Below are 23,414 nucleotides of genomic sequence, written 5' to 3'. Positions count from 1 at the left end.
GAAAGCAACATTGATACACACATGATTATACAGGGTGACAAAACAGTGTTGCTTAAATAAGTCAATTTCCTCATGTAACCTTTTTTTTTTTTTTTCCCCTCCCTCTGGAAGGTCTCTAAGTAAAGGACTTGTAAAGGATTTTGAGAGTGTTTTTGTCTCTCTCAGTGTGCATGCATTGTGTGTATGTATTTCACCTCAGTGACTTCTACTCTTGTATATTTTTATTTGTGTAGGTTTGTCCCACCATCACCACATACATGCACACATAAACACACCTATCTTATGAATTCAGAAGAATATCATGAAATGTCTTGGTTTTGCTGCTCATCAGTTTAGTATTTCCATTCAGTCCTGAAACTTAGATTCTATTTATGTCCTTAGAAAGTCCTTATTTTCTCCATCTACAACGTATCTCTCTAAACTAACTTTCTAGATTCCATTCACTGGCTTTCTTTGATCTCCTGCTTTCATCACCGACATCACTCCAGTAATTTTGTTCTCCTTGGAGGCTTGAGTGAACTCTTTCCTGGACAGGAATATTAGCCAACCTTTTGCTGTTAGATATTTTTAGTGCACCTATGGTTTAAATTTGGTTGGTTGTTTTGGGTTTTTTTTTTCATTTGTTTTTTGAAGTGGATCTTCTCTCCTCTCCCTCCTGAGCAGACTCTGGGTACCTCACAGGGCAGCGTGGGAGCCCCCCCCAGCAGCTAGTGGATATTTGCTCAGCCGGAATGACTGGAACTAGTGTGCAGCTAAAGTCCGTGAAGGTGCACGGTGAGGTGTCAAATCATCAGTACCAGATCTTGGTCTGCAGAGCTCTTTCTGTTGGTGCCTGTTATTTTCCAGGGTAGATGTGATCTCTGGTGCCTTCGCTTTGGTTGCTCCTCTGGGCTTTGCTTCTCTTTCTGTCGCTGCTTCAGGGTCACCTGTTTGGAGTCACCCAGGTTCAGCTTCCCACCAGCCTCACAGCCATCCAAGGGTGTTTGTTATCCTGTGGTCTGGAACAGTGCCAGAGCTGATGTCCTCACTTGGGCTGTTGTGTTACTGCCAGGATACTTTCTTTGTGAACTAAGTACTAGTTTATGGTCTTTTCCATTTTGTCTAAAAACTGAGTACTCTTCCCTTTTGAAGGACTCCAGATCATCCTTTCAGCTGTTCAAATAGTGCTATTTGGCAAGCCACTTTTCACTAAGAACACCATATGACCATTTCATCTACACCTGCCTTTTCAGCTGTTCACATATTGTATCTTAGGTGTGTAATAGTGTCAAGTCTGAAGTACAACAGGATCTCTCTTGTTCGGAGAAGTTCTGAGAACTCCAGCTGCATTGAAGAGCTTCCTTCTTCAGTGCATGTACTCAGTGTTGCTTCAGACGTACTTTCAGACGTACGTTCCATTTTTGCTTGGTACCAGTTCCTTTGAGCTTGCACACTGGAAAATGCCATGTCCTTGAAATGGGTTTTCTGAATGCACTAAATGATGTGGTGAGTGTTCATATAGCTCTGTTAAGTAAATTTGTGATCATTCACGCTTATGTTCAAACAGTCTTTCTAGCGTCTTCATCACTTAGGTCATATCTTAAGTTGGATCTATGCTTAAGAATGAATGTTGCAGTATGGTGTAATTAATGTTTCTTAAATTTCTCTATGCAACACTAAGGGCAAAACCTGCTCTTGCTGCTGTTGCTTTTGTAGACAAACATTTTTGCTCGTAGATCTTCTTTTGCTTAGGAATCTGGTGAGAACAGAGTGTGGAAGGAGGCCTTACCCCTTCTGGGACACATGTGTGTACAGGGTTCGCAACTGCTACCTACATTTCTGTTTGCTGATGGTGTAAGTAGTTGGCCTGTACTACCAAACCTTGCACCAATAAATGCCAAACTTCTCCTTCTCTGCGTACAAATTGTTTCTGATGATTATCTACAGTCTCTTCCTTTTGTTAGTACCATTCTACTGGGCAGGGCTTCCTCCACACTCTGGTGGGGAAGAAGTGCTGTGTTTTACAGTTTTTGGCAGTCTGTATCACTGTGGCCACTGTAGCACAAAGTGGCACAAATTATCACTGTATCAAAGCACAAAACCTTCAGTTTCTTGGAATATAACCTTCATGTCCAGTTTGTGCAGTGATTTGTAGCAGTACAAGACTGCAAAATCTACCTAGAAGGTGAACCAAGACACCTGAAGAATACAATAAATAATAAATAAGAGGACAAACAAAAATGAGCCAGTCACTTCAGTATGTGTTTAGCGCTCTGTTGGGCATGTGTTTCAAGCTGTCTGTGTCTTGCCCACCTTACATTCCCAGCGCACAAAAGTGTGTGTGTGTGTGTGTGTGTGTAGAGGATTTTAAAGGTATGTTAAGCCATTTGTTAAAGCTAAATTTGCAGCAAGAAATCTGGAAGGTGGTGCCAACTTTTAAAAGAAAAAAAATCAAACCATCAGACTTAGATTTCTAGAGGGTGTTTATTGAAAGTTCATTAGGGTTCTTTAAAATGAACTCTAAAGAAAATTGTAATTAGTATAGGAAAAATAAATATTTTCACAGAACTCTGTTAAAATAATGAATTGTGTTAATGCTTAGCTAATGCAGTTTTTTAACTTTGAATTATTGAACGTTCACGTATTGCTGACAATTTGTTATTAGTGAGTTATTCTCTTCTGGCCGTGCTGGTGATGGTGTTTGATGGTCTGGAGCAGAAAGCTTTGGAAAACATGATCTGCATAAAAAGACTATGTAAGGAGAGCTTAGTGCTAACAAGTCAGTTATGTGGTGAGGGGAGACCACGCAGATGCTTATTGGGAGTTGTTCGTTTGTTTGTTTATTTTTGCAATTCTAGTACTGTTTCTTGAATGTTTTCCACAATAGAAAGCTTGTGTTTAGTCTTTCTAGTATGTTGCTTTAATATGTCCTCAGGATTTTACTTAAGCCACAGATTTCTTTTTCCCATTATGGCATCTGGATTTAGTTACTGAACACTGCCTCACCAGTGCAAGGAAGGAAGTAAAGGATTTGAAATAAGGCAAATCTTCTTTAGCTATAGGAAAATCAAAACATATGCTAATTTCTGTTTTAACCTAGTCTATTGAGTACCTATGCTGTTTTATGGACAGACTAATTCATAGCTTTGCTGAAGTATTTGAGGGGTTTTGTGCTTTAAAATACATCTTACAAGCTTAATTTAAAAAAGGCTCCAAACCGGTCCAGGCAGGCTACAGTAAGAATATAGAGGAGTCCAAATTAACAGATTTTTTTTTACTGTAGCTAGAAGCTGGATAATGCCTTGGGAAATCTGTAGATTAGTATGAAAATAAATGCACAAATAGCATTATATATTGGTTTGATTTAATTTTATTGATGCACACTTGTATTCTTTTTTGAATTGTTTGTCATATGTAATGGGTGACTTAAAGGTGTTCATATTAATCATAAAGTAACCATAATTTGTTTTCTCTCTTCTCACAAAAATAGATAATATACCTGAGAGAATCCCCAGAAGATGTGTATAGGCTTTTATTGGCTGGAAACATTTCATATCTTCCCTTCAGGTAAATATAAAGAAAACAGAAGATTATGTTGCTTGACTTTCCATTCTTTCTGTTCTCTCTATTCTTTCCTGAATAGTTCAACGTTTAACAGTCTTAATTTCTTTTTTTTTTTTCCTTTTTACTGAACTTTCAACGCATGACGCATTTACTGCCTTAGCTTTGAGTACTGACTCCTGAACAGGGTCTTGGCAGCTGGTTCTGAGGTGACTTGAAGGACACTGAGGAGCTGAAGTAGCTACACTGCTTTGAATATGCTTTTTTTGAGCTTTTTAATTCATGTTGTCCTTTGCTTGGCAGCCTGTTTTTGTGTGCGTACGTAGTAGTTAAACATATCTACATATCTAAGCCATCACAAATGGCTTACAGTGCTTTTGGTACTCCCTTTTTTTCCTTACTTGCTGAATGCATGAAACAATCTAAAGTATATTTTGTGGGCAGAAAAAAAAAATAGTAGTGCTAGCTAACCTCATTTGATTTAGTTCAGCTTTAAAACATTTCTTTTTACCAACAAGGAAAAGCATACAATCATTACTTTGTGGTTGCTTGGCCCTCAGGGAATGTGATCATAGCTGTTGCAGACCACAGACTTCTCATTATGGTATCTAATATGCTGCTGCTTTATGTAGCAAATATGGTTGATCCATCCTGCAGAGGAACAGCTTTTTAACACCGGTTTCTGAAAGTTGGACCAAACCAGCTTTCACTGGCTGCCACAGTATTCAGGAAAGAATGGTCAAAAAGCTTTTCCGAAGGCATGTTGACTGTCCGTTTATGTTGTTATGGGGTGATTAATCCAGTCCTTGGTTGTTTATGTTTTCCATCTGCCTTGCCAAGAGCTGGGATTTGGTGTTTTGAATTTCCTTCCCCCACCCACCAAGAGCACCAGTGTGTAGAAGCGCCTCTCTCTATATGCATGCTTTCATCATCCTATTTTTTCTTTCTTTTTAATTCCATTTTTTAATTCACAGAAGCACATAAATGCTGCTTAAGGAGACCTGTAAGGAGACATGGCTAGGAAGGGAAATAATAGCTTTTATCTGTCTTTGAAACCCTGCCTGAAACCTCAGATCATCATCACTTCAGGGGAATACTGAAAGGAATGCAGGGACCTTTTATGTAATAGGAATTACTGCAAGTTGCCGTCTAAAGACAGCATAGATATGTCCAGCCAATAGGATAAGGAATACAGTACAAAATCCCTGCCCAAGTATCTAGGAACTTGACCATATTCTTGAATCTGCTAGTGCGTTTAAATCTACTGCACATAGAAAAATTCTGATGAACACAATGGTGAGCTGAGATGCTACTCTTGACCCTATTTCTTTCAGGTCTTACTTGTCTCCGAAAAAAAAAGCTTCATCTTCTCATAGAACAATAATCATGTAGTTGCTTCTTCTGGTCATTATAAACAGGAAGCATTTTATTAACAGGATACAAAGAATTTCTTTTATCAGTTTCCTGAACAGGATTCTATTATTTCCTTCTTCTGCTATTTTTTCCCTCATCCTCCTGATTCATAAGGGAGGATAGGGATACAGGAAAGTGTAGAAGTCGCCATTTAGGTAGTTCAGAAGTACATCAGTGTGTTTATTGAATTTTAAATACATGCATAAATACATATGTAATTCTTTTTACTTTATGTCACATTAATACCTTTCTGTTTGTGTATGAGAACTGTGTAGTTGTTATACAGAATTCTCATGTTTAAACCTAAACTACTTTATGCACCTCAAAGATCGTCTTTTTAATGTAGTTAGACAGATGTGTATCTTGGTAGATGTGTAGAGAAAGCATGTGCACCACATGTTCTTGTTTTAACAGGAGCCTTAGCAAAAAATACTGCTGAATATTACAATTCAAAGGATTTTTCTGGGTTTGTACTTCAATGAGAAATGTTTCAAGAGCGTGTATCAGAACATGATGTTCATTTGGGCATTAGTTTTTGACGTGAAGAGTTTTTGCAACTTTTTTTTTCCCCCCAAGCATGCATGTGTTTCTTTAACATTAAAAGTTCAGCATCTCTGTTTTACCAAAAAGCATGATTGGAGTAATCTTAGTCTTGGTTCATCTGTTAGCATAATCTGTATTATGTTATATTATTACCAGCTGCAAATTAATCATTCAGTGTAATTATTTTGCTGTAATAGTAATTATCTTGAAGTAATCATCTTTTAAAGTTGTTTTTAGAGAAATAACTGTAATTGCTGACTTGCATTCACACGGGAACAGTTTTGGTCATGAAAACACATGTGTTACAGGGATGCCTCATTTGGGACTTGCAGTTTTCATTTAACATTGCTGGACTGTTTCCATGCAATAAACAAGGTCAGTAAAACTGTTTTTTTCTTATTGAAAAAGGTCAACTTATAAATTGTAAGCTTATAAATTATGCATTGTAACAGATCTTCGTAAGTAAGGCATTTGTGTTTGACTGATATATATTCAACTAGAGAAGTTTTTAAATAAGGATTTTCGATTTTTGTTTGGGTAATCTTTTCAGAGCAGTAATTTGCACCTCTAAACACTAGGTGTTGCCTGACAGTTCTATCAAATGGCCCTCTGGTGTTGCATTTTTAGGCTGAATACTCCCTTTGAAAGAAGTTGTGTATGGCTTAGTGATGCCTTTTAGGCATTTGCAGAATGTGCTAATGACTTCCAAGTTTTACCTTAGAAATACAAATCGAACAAATGGTAGGAGCCAAAAAAAAAAAAAAAAGAAAAAAAAGAAAGCTACAAATCAGCATTATCTGGTGATAGTGATGAAGGCAAAGCAGTGATGAAGGAATGTGGAATTTAAAGACAGGGGAATTTCCTGTATATTCGTTGTTCTTTTTGGTCTGTACAAGCAGTAAAATAGGGAATTCTGTAGCTTTTCTCTCTACTACTGTCTTTTCTATTATGACTGTCTTTGGCAAATGCTGGTGTTCTTACTGATTAAATCAGCTTCCTGCAGATTTGTCATTTGCAGGTTTTTTGGATGTTCTGACATTGGCTGCTCTTCTGCCAAGAATGGTGAATTGCTATTCTTGTCAGTACTGATGAGCAGTACTCAGAAGGAAAACCCCAGAAGGTTGTGCAGCAAAAGAGAAGATTAGAATGTGGTATTTAAAATATCCAGGAATATGAGATTATCTATGTTTGTGCTTCCCGATTTAACAAATGGCTAAACTTACAGTTACCCAGGTATTTAATACAGTATAAAAATGTAAAGATAATGCCAGTGGATAATTACTGAGTGTCAGGGACCAGGCTAAGGTTTGCTTAGGACTGTAGAGGGACTCCCTCTGCAGCCAATTGAAAATCAATAAAAAATTCAGAAATGTAGTGACAGAGAGTAGAGTTCATGCACCCAAAATATTTGTAATCCTTGAAAGTAAGGTTTAGAGCATGCTCCTAATTTAAATACTAAATTTTTGCCAACTATTTTTTCTCTTTTGCACTCTGTAGTGCTAACAGGAGTAAGAAAGCATGAATTTATGTAAGCTAGAATTTTGTAGTGATTAAAGGAAAACATAAAAAGCGTGGGCTGTCTTGTTTACTGTCACCTGTTCTGATTTTAGGCTTTGCGGTATGGTTTCCTGGATTTCAATGTGTTTGATGTAAATGAGTATGAGCATTATGAGGTAAGTGTACAATATGCGCAGTGTAAATCTTCTAGTTTGTTTACAGCTATTAATACAAAGATGGCTGTTTTATCATTTGTATTCTTTTTTTTTTTTTTGTAGTGTAAGGGTCCATTTCTGTGTTCTGCTTTGTCTCCTTAAGCTTCAAATATTAAATAGAAGGAGTTGTCAGATTAAAATTCAGATTTAAGTACAGTCAAGCTCAAAAATGAGGGAAAAGGGTGGATCATGAAGAACCTAAAAGGGAGAACTTTTTTTTTTTTTTCTCCACGTTTCATTAAATAGTTAGTAGTTGGGGTTGAAGGGGAGAGGAAATCTGTTCCTTGGACATTTTTTTTTTGAGGTTATCTATTCCTAAGTAATCTTAATAAGAAATTGAGGACAACAAAAGCCAACAAGACACAAGCTTGCTGAGAACAGTTAAAATGTGTATCTGTGAACAGATGACAAAAACCTAAACAACTTTGAGGTAAAGAGAAAAACAGGGCTGGGGAAATCCAAACCTGTAAAATTCGCTCTGGGCCGTGATAAACTACTGTGGAGGTAAAGGGCTACAATACTTTCTTATACATTTTCTTACAAAGGCAAAGCAGTCATTTATCTGTAAGGAACAAATTTGGTGTTTTTAGAATCTAAAAAATTACTTAGTAGACAAAGGTTATACCAAGGCCATCATTTATAAACCTAAAATGTTTTAAAAATTTAAGTTGCCTTTCTTCTGAAAGGCATCATTTGCATTACTTTAAGACTGTAGTTTAGAAAAAGGAGAATTCAGTAAGAAGTGTGAGATTGAAAGCATCTGGCTTTCTCCTGATGAAGCAAAAAGCAGGCCACTAACACACTTCCTTTGGCAAAAATTGTACATCACTTCTATTTAGCATGTTATTTTGAAACAGTAAGGAAAAGCCTGAAAATATAGGGTTAATGATAAACCAAGCATTTTCTCTTGACAGAGAGCAGAAAATGGAGATTTTAACTGGATAATACCAAACAAATTCATTGCCTTCAGTGGACCTCATTCAAGAAGTAAAATTGAAAATGGTATGCTTAAAAAAGGAGGTGGGGGACACAAGCCCACTGCTTTTAGTTGATTGTTACCAGTAAGAACAAGCTTTAAAAATTGTTCCTCAAACAGTGTGTTTTTTCCTTGGATATTTTTCTTTTATAGAAATCCCGATAGTAAAATTTTAATGCTTGGTTTAATTGTATCTGAATTAGGCGATTATGTTAAAATTCCATTTTCGGTTGGTCAGTTTCTTTATGTTGAACATGAGTTTTATTTTGAAAGTGCTTCAGCTGTTGATTTTTGAGTCTTCACATGTTCCTGCAGTTTGCAACTCATTCTTCTGTTCTCCTTTCTCTGACAGGTTATCCCCACCATGCTCCAGAGGCTTATTTCCCATACTTCAAGAAACATAAGGTCACCACTATAATACGCCTCAACAAAAAACTATATGATGCCAAACGATTCACAGATGCTGGATTTGAGCATTATGACCTCTTCTTTGCTGATGGAAGCATACCTAGTGATACTATAGTCAAAGCATTTCTAAATGTTTGTGAAAGTGCTGAAGGTGTTATAGCCGTTCATTGCAAAGGTATAGTGTACAGGCTTTTTAAATTACGGTTGATTATAGTTATAGTTTCTGAGATGTTTAGCACTATAATTCCTTTATTTCCACTTATTAACAACTCTGATGAGCTGCAGCTTTTTCAAAAAAAAATCTTTAGATGCTTTTGTTCTCCATTTTTTTAACTATTTATAAGATCCAGCAAAATCTCTCCAACAGTTTCCAAGAACGAGGTTGGGGGGGTATGAGCTTGCAGGCATTAATAGTTTGAGCCTTAAACTGGCAAGGTTTATAGTAGATCTTTCAGAGTATGCAGTCAAATGTAACAAAATATAAACTTTTGAAAGTATCAGTAGAACGTTTTAAGAAAAATTTTCATGCAGTACTGGAGTGTTCCTCCAGAGCAGGTGTTAGGAGTCTCCAGCCATTAGAAATCCATTTTACTGGCTGTATTGGACATGTTTGGAATATGTTTCATATCTGGAAAGTTCAGAGTTAGACTGCCAGATGGGGTTTCCATCTAAGCAGAAATGGTGTTCACATCCTCGTTCCTTGACCAGGATTGGACTCACCGTTTTGGATTGCATACACTTTATACAACCCTCTTTCCTGAGGAGCTTTTTGAAACTTTTATTTCTAGTCAAGGCCAGAAATTTATGATTTATGCCTATTTTATTTCAGAGTTTGCCTCAAATCATTTCTCATTGACTCAACAATAGAATTGTTCGTACCATTTCGAGACTCAGCAATCCTTCCTTTGGCTTCATTGCTTTCAGAATTAATGTGCTAGGTGTATGTCTAGTTTAGCTCTGCTGTTTACAATCAGTAATCAGCACTTTATTTTACAGCCAGGAAAAATATCCTTAAAAGCATCTTTTTAACAGTCTATACAAATAGCTATGTAATCTCCTCCTCTAGAACAACTTTACATATGTACTCATACCTTTCAGTTTAACTGGGCAGAGGAGCTTTTGGATCTAAGTGTCTCAGTTAGGCTTTTATGTCCAGTACAGGAACCAGGATAGCTCTGCCTTTGAATTTTAAATGTCCACATTTTTCGTCTTTATTTTGTTTAGAGACTAAGTCTATACAAACAAACCTAACATTAAAATAACAAGAAAAAAAACCCTGATGTGTCAAGTGTTTTAGTTCCCAGTTGCCTGTGAAATGCCAATACACCCCCCACTACATGTGTGTCGCATCCCATTTGTTCTCTGTGAACACTGTCTTAGTAGAGTATCTGACGTAGTAGCTTCCTTCAGTAGCTTCCTTCAGCGTGAGTGAAGGAGAGAAGCCTTTTCTTAAAGGATTTTCCTGGGACATGTGAAGGATGGTTTGTTGTTTCTATTGTTCCCAAATCTGCCATTTACTGGCTGCCGTTTAACAACATTCACCTTGTCTGAAGTGGAAGAATTGGGTAAAAATGCTACTTGACTGTTGGAAAGCAAGTGAATATTCTTTCCTTCCACTGAGATGGGAAAGTTGGATGTACTGGTTAATTGATAGCACTTGAATGCTGGGTAGCAGTGATGCAAATTCTTTGTTTTCATTCAGGTTAAGATGTTCTCTGATCTTTAGCATGATTAAGGTGTCTAAACTGCTTCTGATGCTTCCTCTTCAGAAAATAGTCAATGCTGCCACCTACTCTTCAAGCTGGATAATGCACAGGGAGTGCATTGTGCAGTTGTCTTGACTACTGGCCTATTGAACACTCAGCACGGGTGTTGAGTCAGTCTTGGGAGAGATCTGGTAATGCATTGCTTGGCTTTTAAAGCAAATGATCAAGGAGAAGAGCACTTGAGCTTGGAGCTCTCTTCCTTTCTTTTTGGAAAGAAATGCACATGTTTATAGCACTCTTTCAAAGAAAACGTCTTGGTTTCAAGTACTCTTTTCCTCTCTTGGCTAGTCTCCAGATTTCCTTATTGCAAAATTTAGTCTTAAGAAGTAAAAACAGTATTTTTTAGAAGAGGGATTGGAAGAACAACAGTTCTTAGTACATTTCATCATGCGTAATTTACAATTAATGTGCTTTGAGAAAATTGGGAAGAAGCAGCTATTTGATATTATACATAAAAAGATTCTCGTTAAAAAAAAAAAAACACATATGTATGTATATAGTCATATATATGCTGGCTTTGGGTGGAGGGTGGGGGAAAATCAAAAGGTAAGTTACACACTTAATGAGTTTGACCAGAAGCAAGTTTTATAAGCTAGGATTGCCTAACAATGTCCGTAGCCATAGAAAGTTCCGTATAGAAACTGATACATTATAGAATGTGTTATTTTCTCTTACACAGCTGGTCTTGGTCGAACTGGCACCCTCATAGCCTGTTACGTTATGAAGCATTACCGGATGACAGCTGCTGAAGCTATTGCCTGGATCAGAATAAATAGACCTGGTTCTGTGATTGGACCCCAGCAACACTTTCTGATCGAGTAAGTAGATTAGCTAGGACAAGTAATCTTGAAAATGAATCTAAATGTTTTTTCTTCCTTTATTGCAATCTTTGTCAACTGATATTTTAATTTATTACTTTTTCTCCATATCATGATAGGAAACAGGCAGAACTTTGGACAGAGGGAGATATTTTCCGTGCAAAGATGAAAGAAAATCGTAATATTGCTGTGACAAAAATCCTGTCAGGAGTAGATGATATTTCAATTAATGATGCAAAAAACAGGAGAGCCAGACAAAAGGACACTGAACTGGTAATTGTCTGAACCAATAACCGCTGTTGTGAGAGGATAGATTTGGAACCTCCCTATGGATTCAGTGTGTTACTGGATTTGCTTTGTATGTGTCTATTCTGTACCAAAAGATTGGGAGGCACAAAGAAATATGTTCAGCAAGTATGAAAGATGAAATGCTGCACAAGTAAGAGCATCTTTATCGTGCTTTACTTTGTTATTCTGTTAATATCAGAACAGGCAGGGACTCGAGATCTGCATTTGGAAGTAGTTTGATTGAATTTGGGATTTTGTTTTTATGTTACCATATGTACTCTTGGAGAAGGAATCTGTTGTTTTTGGAAGGCAAATGGAATAAGAGAGAAATGTTGTAGTTGAGAGAAAAGAGTGCCATAGCACAAATCAAAGTTTTAGAATGTGTCTCTGCTATTTTTAAAGATAGATAACACTCCAATGTGTGCAATTCATGACATTGTTTAATAGTTTACAGCTTTAAAGGCAGCAGCCAGTAGGAAATAAAATTATATGTATGCAGATAAAATTGCAAAATTCCCTTCTGTTGAGATAACTCTATTTTAAATCTTAAAATCAGAATCAACTCTTAAATCTTTCACTGTGTATTTTATTTTTTTTAACTTTATCCAGTACAGTGATGAAGATGAAACAAACTGTGTAACACAAGGTGATAAACTTCGTGCTCTAAAAAGTAGAAGGCAGGCAAAAACTACAACCACATCTCCACTAACGTAAGTCACTTTCTACACGTATAATGTAAGTTCTGCATGTATAAGTGCCAGAAATAATTTTACCATTTTTTAAAATATCTACAAGTTTGTTGGCAAAGCATTTTACATTCATTTAAAATCAGCATGAGATGCACTGTGTCACTGATGAGTGTTGAGGAGGTAGGAGAGTTTGATTAAACTGTATTACTCAATTTTCTGTTTTTGTTTTGGCTTGGTTTGGTAGCGGATTTTTGTTTGATTGATTCTACTGCCCTGTACTTTACAAATTCCCACAGTATTTCTGAATTTTGTAGTATTCCTGAATCATGTAGATTTAGTTTTATTACGAACATTCCCTTTTACTTCCTATGGTGGTATAAAAATAGAGGACTGTTGTTTTGTATGGTAGTGTTTGACTGTCTGGAATAAGGTATGTACTTGTTTTTAAAGTCAGCTACTTCAGAAGAAGAATAGAAATAAAATCTTTATCTTTGTTTGATTCCTCTTCATTGGAGAAGCATCTTCCCTAAAGCCTGTGGGCTCTGGGAGAATGATCGGTAGACTGGGAAGGCAGCAAGTAGCAGTATTTCACTAAAAGATAAATCAAAACCTGTGCAGTTCTATTAGGGAGCCTGGTATGCTGTTCTCATTATTTGCTGGGTAGGTAGTGCAACATCACCTGCAAAAGAAATTTCACAGTGACCTGTACATCTGTGGTAGCTTGTGGCAACTGCAGGTGGAATAATTTTCTGCCTAGCCTTATGGTAAACCGCAAGGGAGTTCAAGACTTGAAAGATATATCTGGTATTTCCTTTGATTGCTGGGAAATGAATGGCTCCTGCTGTCAGATTTGAGCAGGTAACACAGGTCCAGAATCACAGGACCAAAGGCAACTTGAGTTTTATTAAGCTGTCATTCTATAGTGGATGATGCTCCAAGGCTACTGCTAGCTGCTGGCCTTTTTTATTTTATTTCATTTTTAGACCAAAGCTTTCTTTTACTGAATATTACACTGCAGTAGCTATGCTCAAAATAGAGAGCGGATTAAAAAAAAAAAAAAAGGCAGCAGCAAAAGACAGTTCCAGGGAAAACGCATGACTTCTGTAAGAACAGGAGGTATGTAGCAGGCATACACTAAAGGTGAAGGGATATCTAGCAGTGTGTGGAAGTTTCTAAAGACATACAAATTCTGCATGTGTTTTAAAAGGTGCTTTCTGTCAGTGCTCATCATTTACGTAGATAGTTCTGTAACAACCTGCTCAGGCGGGAGCCCAGAGTGCACTGACATGTAGCCTCTCAGTTCCGTCAAACAGTACAGTGAAAAGTAGCCAACTTGCACACAGTCCTTAATCGCTACTTCGTAATTATTTTTCATAAATGTTAAGTCACTTAAGGCAGTTTTTGAAAAGAAAGAGTTCACTTTTATCTTCTGTATGAAAATACTGTGAGATAAAGTCTATTCATAGCTGTTATTTTAATATGCAGAATGTCTGCAGTTAATATGCAGTTATCAGCTGTTAAAATTCATGAGACATTCTGCATCACTACTTTAATTAAAGCATCTTGTATTTACATGGAATTAAAATAAGTAAACTGGAGCTTGTTGTACTTTTCCATTGTGCGCATTGTGGCTAGAAGGAAACTTCTCTCAATTTTATTTTTACAGGAAATTTGAATTGTGGTGCTTCTCCTCCCAAAATATTTGTGCAGTTTGTAGCAACTGAGATAATTTGGTGAAAATGTATCATTTTTTACTCTTTGAGTTACTATAGCCAAAACAAAATACCACCAAATGTATTAAGCTGCCTTTATCTGAATATCCATCAACCTTTTTTTCCCCTTTTAAATCAGACTCTTTAAAAAAAAATAATACGCGTGCTGTGAAAATTCTGAGTTTTATTTCTTACCTAGTGAAACAGATTTCTAAATCCTCTGCGTAGATTTATTTCAGAGAAAAACAAGGAAAATAAAAACGTGGAAAGCTGGGGAGAGCTAGAGGCATTACTCTCTATAAGTTGTATAAGTTGCAGGGATTTCTGTTAAACATTTGTTATCATTTACTGAAGTAGACTGTATAAATTCCTAGTGTCTTGATGAATGGATGCTTTCTGTAATGGGTTCTAATTAGCAATATGCTGCACCTTTGGCAAAAGGATTACTGATTGGGTTTTTTTTTTTTTTTTTTTGAATTCAGGAAGGTAATAAACCCTCTCCATCTGGATGTTTTGCATAAACTGTTTGTTTATTTCTAGAAAAAGCAATCTGGCTCTAGTTTCATGCTTTACCATTAAAACACAAGATAGTGAAGTACAATCTGTAAACACAAGCTGATCGAACAAATAAGAGATGGCAACAAGTTGTCAGAGAAACTGCTGTAGAGTACGTTTATTTTCAAAGGAGTGATACCAACTTACTTTGGAATAGAAGACTTCAGTGAGGACATCAGAAAAATTGCTTTATGTTGATTCTGGTAACACATAGAGGGAATATTTGACAAGTCATGGTTGATTGGACCTGTTACAGCCACAGGAAACGAGAAAGTACTATGGTGAAGATTATAGAGCAGTATGCTTTTAAAGAACTCAAAACGAGCTAAAACGCACCGATAGCTTTTGCTTTTGAATTTTTGTTCATCTTTTCCTCCCCTCCAACCCCTTTTTTAGATGGCTCCTAGCTATGCTGGTGTCTACACTGTGTAGCATTGTCATCTGGTGGATTGTATGTGGCTCCCTTCTTCCCAGCCTGCTATTCTGTCTAGATGGTTTAAGAACATAGTAACCATCAGGACCCCCTGAGAGAGCCACTGTGTAAGTGTCCCATTCCATTTCTCTACAATAGCTCACATTTGCTGTCTAGTGTGTCTCAAATGCATGCTCTCATATCATGTTTCTTGCTGGCTTTGTTGCAAGAGTAAATTTCACTCTCTCGCACTTTTGTCTTTTTGTGTATATGATTTGGAATAACAGTGATTTTTATGGCTGGCTTGCTATGCAAAAGGTGCAGAGCGTTTAGGTCACTCCATAATTTTTAAGCCTTTCTTTTCTGTATGCTTTTGCAAATAATTGAAGTTGCATTTGTGAAAAAGGAAAGAATAGTGTTTTAAAATTGATCTTGTCCTTTGCATATTGCAAATGAAGAAGTTGAATCCAGTCTTGCTTTGAAATTCATTAGCTTTCAAATATGCATAGTTTCCCAAAGGATGGTTTTACCCACATGATAAACAAGGAATTAGAGCTTCTCAGAAATGTCAGTAGGTCTGTGGTTTTTGCTAAGGAATTATTTTACTATTCTATAGGAGGCAGTAAGGCAGGAAAAATGTAAAAATTTTGTGGTTTTGGGCTTTTTTTTGTCTCTCCCTCCAGCGTGGTGAGAGTGCAGTTTGATCAAGGCACACATAACGCTTCCTCACTCAGGCAATCTGGCTTCATCGTGTGTAGTTCTTAATTGTTTTTCATGGGGCTTCATGAGGCTAATTTAGTCTCTTCTTTTGGTTACTTAGATTCAGGAGCTTAGATTAAATCATTGTAAACGTATTAGTTCCTCAAGTACCATTTTCACTTTTTATTCCCCTCGCTTTTGTCAGAGTGGCTGCACAGGTTGCCGTGTCTAGCCTCCCCTTAAGAGGTGTTAGGTTTTCTTCAAACGGTGATTTTTCATTTTTCAACCAAGTGAAAATTGAACGGTACCCAAGACTGGCTGGCAAACCGCACACTCCATTCTCTTTCTCTTTGCCCAACCTACCGCTATAGAAGGCTTCTTTTTTTTTTCTTTTTGGAGGGGTGCAGGGGGGCTTGTTTTATTTTTTCTTTCTTCTAACTAGTTAATAAGCAAAATGGTTACTATGGGAGCATGCTTGAAATATCAGTGGTCTAAAGGGGAAAAAAAAACAAAAGTCAGAAAGGTTTTTACGTCAGAAAGGGTTTTACATCAGAATGATTAAATTAAAGGACTGTTTCCATCTGAGAATTTTTAAAGTTAAGAACTCTATCTTTCTCCTCAGCCTCGCAACTTTTTATTGTTCACACCTCTAAAAAGCGAACAACTATTCCTCTAAGGAAAATGATGCAATAAGCAAAAAGGAGAGCTGGGGGACTTGGGGTATTTTAACTATCCTTTTAACCTGAGCTGAGATAATTTGCTTTTTGTTGTTATTTTTATTTGTTTATTAGAAAGAAAAAAAAAAGACTTAAAGATGAGTTAGGTTCTTTTTCTCATAGGCACCAAACTTTGCAAAGAACGTATTTATATACAAGGCTTGTTTCCCAACTTGGACACTGAATTTAGCAGTAGCTGCTGTTTCAATATTTTATAGAATTTAAGTGTCAGGTTTGTAAACACAAAGAGACAAATTTATTTCACTACTCAACAAATGAAACAATCTCTCCTTTTGTTCTCCCGAACTGTGAGATGAATTTCACTCAACAGTTTGCTTCCCTCTCTGTTCTATCTGAAACACTCTCTGGCAAGAAGGAAAGAAAAAAGCAGGAAAAAAAAAAAAAAGACTGTTTGATATTGGTAAATTTGTTGTTATGTAAATAATGGTGATCCTGATGGAGGGGCCGTAGGCTGATGCGTTGAGTCCTGTACAACTTGTGTCTCCTGTGTGTGAGGAGACCAGGTTATCGGTCAGGAGGTCCTGGGTGACCCGGCTAGTGCTGAACCCGAAGCCCTGCAGACAGAAGAAACGGGTCCTTCCTTGACCACACGTGACTGCAGCTGCAGTAGGGCTCTGAGGCCTTGGGAGGAGGGTGGCCCGAGGTCCTAAAACACGTAATGGGATCTGGGAGAAAAGGATATTGTGTGTGCCAACCCTCATAGAATGGGTAATGCTGGTAAGCTAAACTTCCATCAGGAGATGAGAGAAGATATGGTGCTGTGTTACCTCTCATTCTTCCCGATGATACTGCAATCAATTAGTTTTTTTAAAAAACCTTTTTTATGCATTTACTTCCAGAGGAAATTACTTCATTGGCTTCCAGGTTTGGGGAGTTTATCGTTTTTATCATGGGAAATGGTGTCAGGATTTTTGTGTCATGTCACTCTTATTCACTCCCATCCCTCCTCGTGCTAGTGAATGAAACAAAGTTGTGAAGCTGTTTAGAGCTTGAGCACTGTTCCAGTTAAGCAGATTTTGATTTGTTTGAAGACCAGCGTATTAGGCTCAATAAGAGAGCAGTGTCTGAATCGATGGGGAATGTGTTAAATTCAGAACTACTTAAGTGATGCTTCCATTACAGATCATCTGGAAATTAAAATTTCTTGGCATTACACAAATCACCTATTTTAATAGTATATAGATAGTAGTATATTGTAGTATGTACGTAGGGGATTTTCTGCATTTTGTTTGTTCTAACCCTATTATTAAGTTAGGATATACAACTACATACAACTATATTGTTGCTATACAACAATATGAATATTTACAACAAGATGAATATTGAAGTGTTTTTGCAAGAGGATATCATAACACTGTAGCATTTTAGTTCATAATAGATAGCACTGGGGGATAAAACCCTGTGAACTGATGCCCCTTTCTGAACTTCTGGTGTCTGGGAGAATGCACACCTGTAAGGGAAACCATGAGATCAGGCTTCAGTAATACCTGCCTTGTTTTCATATGTGCATTGTGTGTTTGTATGTATGTAAGCACACATACAAATCTAATAGGTAGATATATATACACACATATATATCTAAATTGGCATATAACTTTATATGTACATTTATTTTTCCAAATAAATGATACATATTTTTATTTACATCTATCTACACATTTTAGACTATTTTTAAAAAAATGTAACCTTTAAAGATATAAAACCTAAGAAGAATGAAGACTTTATTAAGTCATTACTTTTATTTGAATCTGTTTTTGGCTACTTTCGAAAATGCTGCTGCCTTCCAGGCTATCTATAACTGAGTTTCTGTATATCTGTATATGTAATGAGTATAAAATAGAAGGATTGTAAAGTATGACAAAGTTTTCCTGTGATTTGCCTTATTGACTCAGATATTGCAAAAAAAACCACATGTTTTTCTGTAGTGAAGCAGTACTAGAGGAATGGGCATCACAAGGAAAGAGATTGCTTGTACCTCTTAGCGTATATTCAGTGTTAAATTTAAGGGGAAAGGTCTTTTCCATATTTCTGTTTCCACAAGCACTAAAAATAATAATGTGACATAGTTTGATTATATGCATATTTCAGTGACTAAATGTGACATGGTTAGCGGGATGTGTATCCTTAGATTTAGTCCTTAAAGTTGCTGATGGCATGGATAAGATACAACACCAGGTCCTTCGCCATTTGTATTATGTCCAAAGCTTATTTCAAAATGCAGCGACTCAAGAGTCTGTTCATGTTGTATGAAAATCTTGGAAAAGAGAATTGCTGATATTAAAAATGGTTAGAATTGCTTCATACTAACAGTAGACATTATAAAGAAAACTTTGATGTTTTGAGCTATTTTACTTAAAAAAAATAGAATTCTTTAAAAAAGAAAAACAGATTTTTGTTAGAAGAACCTCTGTTGTCTACTGAATCGTTTTGTAATTTTGAAGGTCTCTGTTACTTGGTTTTCAGCCTCACAAATAACCAATTAGGTTGAAATTTTGTCTGTGTTGTGTTCACAGTAACGCTCTCCTTGTCATAAAAGTCCTTGCAAAGGCAGTCTTGTTTATTTAGGGAGAAGAGAATATTATTTGTTTTGGGCTCCTTACAGATTAAGTTACAAGATTTGCAAGTCTGAAATAGTAAGAGATTTTCAAATAGATAATGAAAGTACTTCATCTTTGTGGTTCTGTAGTCACCCGTTTGCTGCACACTCTGCAAGTAGGCAGTAGCAGGGCTGCTGCCGAGCCTTGTGCCGCAGAGTGGAGAAACGTGGCACAGAACGGATTTTGAGCTGAGCTGTTAGGTCAGGCACGTTTGCAGATCGTCTCTGTCGCTAGTTTTAGTGTCAGACCCAGGTAGAACAGCACTGGCTTAGTGCTTTTTTCCCCCTGCTTTAATAAATGCCTTTTGAAAGAGACATCTGTTTTGAAAATACTGACTCTTGTTTTTCTCCTTTTGTGCCAGGCCACTTCCTTGCTTTGAAATTCCAAGTTTTATGTTCATATCTAGAATTCTTTGAAAGCAGCCTTTTTTTTTCTTTTTTTTTTCCAAGAATATTAAGCAACTGCAGTTTATGTAACTTAATGAAGGGTTTGATTTTTCAATCTAATGCAGTCTGATACAGATGGACTCGAAGTTGCTGAAAATTAGAGTGATATGGTGATTCTGCATGAGAGAAAGAATGAATTCTTAAACCACATATTTACATGAATGTCTTACATGATGCATATGCTGGTGGTGGGAAGCTTGCACAGATAGAATGAGTAGAAAACAGACATCTTGATGATGCCAGGATCAGTCTTGCTGCCTGTGCAGGAAATAGTCAGTGCACGCTGCCCTAGAGAAGCTGTTGAGCACGACCAGAGCCCGGACTTGGGTTGTAAAGGTGATGTAATCATTCTCTGATAGAGCAAAGTGTTGGTGTATTCAGTGTTTTTCTCAGCTTTCTGTATTTCAGGAGAATTTATTTCCCCCCCTCCTTTCACTTTTGGTCCAATACACTTAGGTGTTTCATAGCGTTTGTTTATTTATTTATTTATTTATTTGTCTTTGAAAACTTGAAAGAAAATCCCAACTATTACTTCACCTGTTTTCGAAAGGAGGAAAAACTTAAAACAATTGGTTTTAACTTCATTTTTAGAAGGGCATTATAAAGCAAAGGCTACATGCTTCAGATACTTCAGGCAGTTTGCTTTTTGGAGTGATTACAGGAAATCCGTATGAATGGTAGCTCTGCTGCAACTGTGATAACCTCATTTCACTGTTTTTCTAGAACCTTTCAGGTAATATAATCTTTCTTTTTTTTTTTTCCCCCGACTCTTTTCAGAATAATTCTACAGTCCAGTGTTCAGAAAACTAAAACCTCTGAACCTAGCATTTCTGACTGTACAGACATTACTAAAAGAACTACCAGGTCTGCTGCAAGAAAAAACAATTTAAAAAGGTGAGAGTTACTCTTTAAAGATCAAGACACCATTTTCTAGACAAATATAAGTTTATCCATTGATGATAGGGATGAATTTTGGCAGTTTAACAGCTTCTCCTAGTAAGGAGAAGCGAGTGGCACTGACTTGTTTTTGTCATGCGTTGAGAATATCTGGAGCTTTAAATCTTATGTTGTTTATGTCATCAAGTCTTTCAATTTTGAAAATTTTATAATATTTTTTTAATAAAATTTTTAATGTAAGAATTACTGAGGGATGAGCGATTCAGGTAATGCAAAACTATACTTCAACAAATCTCTGCCTGGAATAGGAGGAGAAAAAGTAGTTCACGGCATTGAGTAAAGTACTGCAAGTCAAAACCAAGAGGAATTAGATGGACAGCTAGAATGCAGGAGAAGGAACAGTCTGGCTGCAAATACTGGAAAGGTGAAGTTTTGAAGCTGTGTGTATTGGTATGAGATTTTGTAATGAAAGAGCAGTTAGATGCAAAATAAACCCATGCTGTCGAGCTTAAGGAACTCTGTACCTCAGATGGATTAGTGCACGACTGGAAGTGCCTCCTGGTGAGGCGGCGCTGCAGCAGCGCCGGCGCCAGCACGTTGCTTCTGCAGGTGCTGGGGCGGCTCCGTGCAAGCGCCAGGGCCGCACGCCTGGTCCCTGCAGCCCCCTCGGCTCAGGGTTATCCCCGTTATCCCTCGGGATTCAGCCAAGAGCCGCCCGAGGGTCCTGCTCTTCTCCTTGCTTGCAGTCCCGGGTCGGGGGAGCATGAGCAGCGCAGTGCCCTGCTTGGTGATGTGCTGCTTTCGTGGGCTCGGGCATCAGCACGCTACAAACACAGAGGAGTTGCACTGAGCTGGCAAGTGCCAGGATAGCAGATTTAAGCCTCACTTTAAATGAAATGGCGTAAAACAATTTCCGATCAGGTTTCTGCAGTTACAAATGACAAGAATTTGTGCTTTAAGTTTGGTGCTGAAGAGAAACTTTCTTACCAAGAAGATTAAAAGGTAGCAAACAAACACTTTTTTTCCTCCCACAGAACTTTTCTTTCCCCTGTCCTCGTTCTGTTTTGAAGATAACAGGAGTTATGAGAAGTCCTCTCCAGTGGGCAGTGGCAACGCTGTGTTTAATAGCAGCCTGTAGGGATATGCTGGTCAAAATGCTAGTCAAAGATTTTTCAGTAGCATCTATGTAAAAAATACCTTTTAATTCATACAATTTGTAAAAATAACTCTTTTTTTTCCTGAAACATATGTTTTACCAGAGTCTGGTGTATTTATGAGCATTTCTTGATCTGTCTCCTATTTGCATTGTTTTAAACATGTCAGTTTTGGTCCAGACAGACTGCTGTGATTCTGGCTTCTCTTCATCCCTCTCTCAAGTTCAGGTTGCTTACAACTATAGTTTCCATATACATACGTATAGACAAGATTAGTTCCTGGAAAATGCACCTTAGAGTAGGTATTTTTGTTGTGAGAGATGAGAAATCTATTCTTAGGAGGAAACAAGATCTCTGCAATTAATTTCATGGAAGACTTCAAATATTTTAAAAGTAACCTCTAAGCTGTATTGACACATTTATGCTTGAGGACTAGGGATCAGGTTTTAAATGATCTCACACTTCATAAAGTATGTGATGCTTTCTGAAACTTCTACCCCAAACTCTTATTCCATGCACTGTTTTTTTTTGGTCTTTTTTTTTTGTTTGATGGTTTTTTTCCTCCAACTTCGGAGTTAAAACATTTTCAGTCAGTTTCTGCTTGGATCATGTCATCAAGGTTGTCTTAAATAGCTATGTTACAGACCAGGAGTTCTTAGTATCTTGTCATCTGAGGGACCGAGTGGCTGCAAGTGCTTTTTAAGAGCTTTTTGAATGTGCTTATGCAGTTTTGTGGACCTCAGATGCAGCGCTTCCCTATTTTCTTATTTGTGTTCTTTTTATTTTCCCCTGGCATTTGACAAAACCTCACTGCATTTTTTTAAGCCTACCATTTCTTGTCTCTTTATTTATCGGAGGTTTATTCTAAATTCCTGAATTGTATCCAGTCTATATAATCTTATAGTGCTCAAACTGATTTATTCCCATTCAAATGTAATGCAAGTAGAAGAGAATGCCTGTACGTAATCTTAGAAAGTTAAGATCTGGACCTAATCTAACTTCTATCTCTCCTCAGGATCCTATTGTCTTCTTCAGATTTTTGACATTACCATCTCTCTTGATTCTTTTATTTTTTTTTTGTCTAATGTGTTCCAATGGAATCATCATTCAGTATTTTTTACATGCATCACAAATTGTTGATGTTGTGGCTCATTTTAGTCGTGTCTTTCTGTGGTCGATTCACATCTGTGATTCCTCCCAGAGCAGTGTAATCTGGAGTTCATTTGCCGTTTCCTCCCACAGACAGAGTGTGTCCAGAGCGATTCTTATCTTCAGCCACAACAGCTATTCACAGCCAAAATACTCTGTTCTGGCTCTTCAAAGGGATCTTGGGGAGCGTGTCCCATTCATAACGTCCGCCGCATCTCCTTTACAGAACATATTTAGATGTCAGCTGCTGTCTAAGAACGATGGCACTAATGGACATAGTCGCTTGTGTTCAGTGGCCGGATGGCACCGTCCTGCACGCACGGAGACCCGAGCCTTCTCCGCAGCTTTCCCTGTGGGTGCCCTGTGCCTAAGGCATGTTTGGCCAGCTCGGATGTGTACCTTGTAAATACGCGACTTACAGAGGTGCCAGAGTCTGTGTTTTGTCCATATCCATGTACCAGATCACTCTGAAAACAAATGCATTGCTTTCCTCTGCTTTGTCTCTACCTATTCTTGCTATTTGAGCACTTTCACTGGATAGATCGACATGCCCTCTCACCTGGGAAGTGAGTACATTGGAAGTAGCATTCCTAAATCTTAACCCTTAGCCTAAGCAAGCGTTGTCCAGCTGGATGCTAAAACGCTTGGAAGATTGGTGTAGTGTCCCCCTCTTGCAGCCGGACACAGAGCAAACCCCGCTCCATGCTGGAGCAGGAAACCCCTGTGTCCCCCTGGACAGCAGGGACCTCTTCCTGCTCCCACAGATCCCCAGCAGATCCCCAGCCCAGATGAACTAAAACGTCTCAAATGAAGCAGTTGTGCCCCTGCTGTTGCACACTGCAGAATTAGGGCTGTGTCTGTAGCGAGTCGTTGATTGGGAATGACACTTCGGTGATGGATTTT

General features: G+C 37.6%; 1 protein-coding gene across 1 annotated transcript in view; it reads left to right on the top strand.

The window, feature by feature from the left end:
* The window catches only part of CDC14B (cell division cycle 14B), a 35,898-nt gene that overhangs the window by 10,654 nt on the left and 1,830 nt on the right, over positions 1-23,414 (top strand). The window contains exons 5-13 of the mRNA XM_026053416.1: positions 3,470-3,546; positions 5,805-5,871; positions 7,107-7,169; positions 8,123-8,210; positions 8,537-8,767; positions 11,038-11,176; positions 11,296-11,449; positions 12,074-12,174; positions 20,089-20,205. Of these exons, the coding sequence (XP_025909201.1) occupies positions 3,470-3,546; positions 5,805-5,871; positions 7,107-7,169; positions 8,123-8,210; positions 8,537-8,767; positions 11,038-11,176; positions 11,296-11,449; positions 12,074-12,174; positions 20,089-20,205 (1,037 nt within the window). The remainder of the gene's footprint in view (positions 1-3,469; positions 3,547-5,804; positions 5,872-7,106; positions 7,170-8,122; positions 8,211-8,536; positions 8,768-11,037; positions 11,177-11,295; positions 11,450-12,073; positions 12,175-20,088; positions 20,206-23,414) is intronic.

Source organism: Nothoprocta perdicaria, unplaced genomic scaffold (assembly GCF_003342845.1).
Source record: "Nothoprocta perdicaria isolate Ctin4 unplaced genomic scaffold, notPer1 scaffold_114, whole genome shotgun sequence".
In the NCBI taxonomy this organism is placed as follows: Eukaryota; Metazoa; Chordata; class Aves; order Tinamiformes; family Tinamidae; genus Nothoprocta; species Nothoprocta perdicaria.
This window is presented reverse-complemented; position numbering and strand designations above follow the sequence as displayed.